We start from the raw sequence: 4,172 nt of genomic DNA on the forward strand, positions 1-4,172 counted from the left end.
CGAATTGGGGTGGTTTACTCTCAAATGAGGTTGGGCAGGGCTAACGGAGGGGTGTGGCCAGTGATAGGCGTGACTAAAGTGGGTGGGCCAGCACTGACGACAGTATTCACCCACCTTTGTGGGTATAAAAGACCCAGAGCTGAGGCTCCAGCACCACAGGGAGTGAAAGTCTCCCAGGAGAAAGCTTCTGTGGTGCTGCACTGTCTTCAGCCAGGTCTCTATGCTGTTGGAGTAAGGTAAGTTATCTGTATCTCTCTTCAACAACTTTCCGATGTTTGTCCTGCTGAGAAAATGACGAGGAGCAAAGGTTCATAAGCGTCAAGCACTCTCCCGGGTGTCAGGATTGGCTGGTCAACCTCCAGCTTTAGGGTGTCAGCTTTATCTGTGTTTCATTTGTGTTCAGTCCTGTCGGCATTTAAGTATGATTATTGTGGGGCAACGTTAATCCGGGCTATCCCCAGTCACAATGAGTTTTGTCACTCGAGGGGCTGACTGTCCAGTTAGTTCTTATCCCTATGTAATATGGGTGGTCGAGGGGGTCTGAGCATGACCAGGCATCCTGGCCGATTTCTGGCTGGGAATGATTGATATTGTCCCCAGGGTTCTCCCCTGTGGTATAGAGTCTGATTTCCTAGGTGTTCCCTGTTTCCCAAAGGCCAGAATTTTTCTTACAGAATTTCCAGATTTTTAGTTTTTAAGTTTTATGGCCATTGGATTAGATTTTCCTATTGTGTATCTTTTGGGGAAGAGGCTAATTTGTTTCCTTTTGTGGGTGAAGGTGTGGGACTCCTCCAAAGTGTTACCCAGTGAATTGAGCAAGGGAACCCTGGGACCTGCAACATCTCAGGTTGCATGGCCCCAGGCTCAGGGTGACCTTTTGAACACAAAAAAAAACATGTTCTGGGTTGGCATACCTCAGTTAACAGAAGCTAAAAAGCAAGGTTGGTTCATTTAGAGACCTTCCCAAAAGTATGGACATTGATGGATGAGGCCTTTATTACAGTTTTAGCAGGTGGTGCTGTCCTTGTGCTGAGGGTTTTTGGTTTGGTTTGGTTTGCTTTGGTTTGGTTTGGTTTGATTTGAGACAGGGTTTTTCTGTAGCTTTGGAGCCTGTCCTGGATCTCCCTCTGTAGACCAGGCTGGCCTCAAACTCACAGAGATCTGCCTGCCTCTGCCTCTCAAGTGCTGGTATTAAAGGCATGCACCATCACCACCTGGCTCCTGTGCTGAGTTTTACAGCCTTAATGGTACCTCCATCATGGAGTTCGTCTTGCTAAGGTCTGAGGCCTGTTTTCCACTTACCTTTTGAGAGAAGTCAGGTTTCCTCTCTGCTCTTCCCTAGTGAGGTTAGGTTTTCTGTCTGACAGTTGCATTTGAAATCTTAATTTTTCATTTGTATTGTTTTCCTTAGATTTTAATTAATGAAGTTTCTTGAATTGGATGACTAAACATTTTATTTCCCATGTATTCAGGACAACCTTGAGGACAATTTGGATCCGAGAACAACCTTGAGTCCCTGATTACCTCGGTCCCAGAGCAGCAGTAGCCATGACATCTGAGCACTGTGGCCCCCAGAGCCCAGGGAGTACCATCATGACCTTCCGCCCAACCATGAGAGAATTTTCAGATTTCAGCAGGTACATCGCCTACATGGAGTCCCAAGGGGCACACCGAGCCGGACTGGCCAAGGTCATCCCACCCAAGGAGTGGAGAGCCAGGCAGTCCTATGAGGACGTCAGTGACATCTTAATAGCCAGTCCCCTGCAGCAAGTGGTGTCTGGCCAGGCAGGTGTGTTCACTCAATTCCATAAGAAGAAGAAAGCCATGACGGTGGGACAATTCCGTGACCTGGCCAACAGTAAGAAATACCAGACCCCGCCACACCTGAATTTTGAAGATTTAGAGAGAAAATACTGGAAAAGTCGATTCTTTGGGTCACCGATTTATGGTGCAGATGTCAACGGCTCCCTGTTTGATGAGAACACTCAGTATTGGAATGTGGCCCACCTGGGAAGCATTTTGGACCTCTTGAAGCAGGAATGTGGCATTGTGATTGAGGGTGTCAACACGCCCTACCTGTACTTTGGCATGTGGAAGACCACCTTCGCGTGGCACACGGAGGACATGGACCTGTACAGCATCAACTACCTGCACTTTGGGCAGCCCAAGACGTGGTATGCGGTGCCCCCCGAGCATGGCCGACGCCTGGAGCACCTGGCCAGGCAGCTGTTCCCGGGCAGTTCCCAGGGCTGCCAGGCCTTCCTGAGGCACAAGGTGGCACTCATCTCACCCACTGTGCTCAAGGAGAATGGTATCCCCTTTGGCCGCATGACGCAGGAGGCTGGGGAGTTCATGGTCACCTTTCCCTATGGCTACCACGCTGGCTTCAACCATGGCTTCAACTGTGCAGAGGCCATCAATTTTGCGACCCCGAGGTGGATCAACTATGGCAAGGTGGCTTCTCAGTGTAGCTGTGGGGAGGCCAGGGTGAGCTTCTCCATGGACGCCTTTGTTCGGATCCTGCAGCCTGAGGGACATGAGCTGTTGAAACATGAGGGACATGGAAGTGTGGACTACCCAGAGGTCGCCTCGCACCCCAGTCAGGAGACATTTACTCTGACTCAGAGGCATCCCTGTGCGGGACCCCTCAGGTGTGTGGTAAGCAGAGCCCTCAACAGCTGCCCTTACACTAAGGTGGGCTCTGAGTCCCAGCGCCTTTCAACATCCAAGCTTTTGGCTCCTCAATTCACTGTGCCGGAGAGAAGATTCTCCAAGCAAGCTTCCGGGGCCTCCCTGATCTTCATGGATACTGCTGATGCCAGAGCCCTGGACCTTTCACAACATGCACAGGCCTATGGAATCTTGGATAGGAGCCCCCAAATCTCCCTGCCACTCAAGAAGATGGACTTGAACTCAACAGACACAGGTTCACCTCCTGCCCCTTAGACCTTTTGGCCACCACTGGACATTCCTAGTCATCTGAATCAACGGCTGTCTGATATGCTGACAACTGAAACTGTACTTTGGGTCCTGGATTCAAGTCACCTTTGAATTTGCACATGGTCTCTCCCTCAGAATTGATGCAAAGGATGGATCTACAGTGTGTCGTGCAACTGCGTGAAGAGAATGGATGCTCCATTTGACTGTGGGGTCAGTGATGGGGCTTTTGTATTTAGATAGGTTCTGGACAATGGGAAACCTGGATGGAGTCTTCTTCTTGTGGTTGTGGAGGTAGGCCACACACCTGCTGTGATGGGAAGCAGCCAGCAGACATCCTTGCAGCTTCTAGGCTGGAAAACCACAAGTCCATGGGACACCTTAGAATATCCTGCCACACCAATTCTGGGTCAGAGAAAAACTCAATGAAAGGAAATGGCACAGTTCTGAGGATGCCCCATCCTTCTTCCTGCTCTGACAACTGAGTCATCATGAGACCATCAACTTGAACCTCCCACTAGGAGGATGCCACAGGGAGAGAAGGCAGGTCTTGGGGCACTCAGCATGGTTCCGAACATGCATGCACCTGTGACCTACTCACATGGTACAGTCTTCAGAGCACCACGGCCATCATCTGCATCGGCACATCTGGAAAGACCTGCACATGCCCATGAGTGCCCTGACTGACTTTCTGGTCCAGAAGCAGGGAGGCGGGAGAGACTGGTATAGGCTGATCCCTCCTGTATTTCCTCAGCATTTCCTTGTACTTCTGCCCTAACTGTCTCATGGTCTCAGGTGGTGCTACAGAGGCTACAGTGTGGACCGATAACAGGACCTGGTGGGGACTCCACACACTGGCTATGAGTAATCTGTTGTCCACGCTGGGGGGAAATGGCTTTTTCCTGTCAGTTACCCCTCACCCATGCTCTGTAAGCAGGCCCAATAAAAATAGTATTAATTCTCCTAACTGAAGTGTGGTGGATACTTTGGTTTGTATTTGGGGTGCTATAAGGGAGGGTAGAGGTTTATGTCTCCCCAGGACAGGAATTCTGCCTTAGACTGGATGCCATATACACTTCTTCCCTGCTCCTCACCACACCCATGGCCCCTCAAAGCTAACTGAGAACGCATAACAGCCTCACAACAGAGAGACACAGATAGACAGAAAGGTCTGTGGTCTTGCTGAACAATGCTTTGTTTTGTGGCTACACTACCACCTCAGATCATGGTATAGA

The 4,172-nt window shown here is 50.1% G+C and overlaps 1 protein-coding gene across 1 annotated transcript; it reads left to right on the plus strand.

Annotated features, from left to right (window-relative positions):
- Positions 1-1,548: 1,548 nt before the first annotated feature.
- On the plus strand, positions 1,549-2,946 carry LOC131914619 (lysine-specific demethylase 4D-like). The gene has a single exon (XM_059267226.1). It carries the CDS (start codon positions 1,549-1,551, stop codon positions 2,944-2,946), a length of 1,398 nt encoding a protein of 465 aa, XP_059123209.1.
- The last annotated feature ends 1,226 nt before the right edge of the window (positions 2,947-4,172 follow it).

The sequence above is a fragment of the Peromyscus eremicus genome, chromosome 7 (assembly GCF_949786415.1).
Source record: "Peromyscus eremicus chromosome 7, PerEre_H2_v1, whole genome shotgun sequence".
In the NCBI taxonomy this organism is placed as follows: Eukaryota; Metazoa; Chordata; class Mammalia; order Rodentia; family Cricetidae; genus Peromyscus; species Peromyscus eremicus.

Excerpts from the sequence above, each read along its gene's own strand:
- LOC131914619 (XM_059267226.1), top strand. The coding sequence starts at position 1,549 with ATGACATCTGAGCACTGTGGCCCCCAGAGCCCAGGGAGTACCATCATG.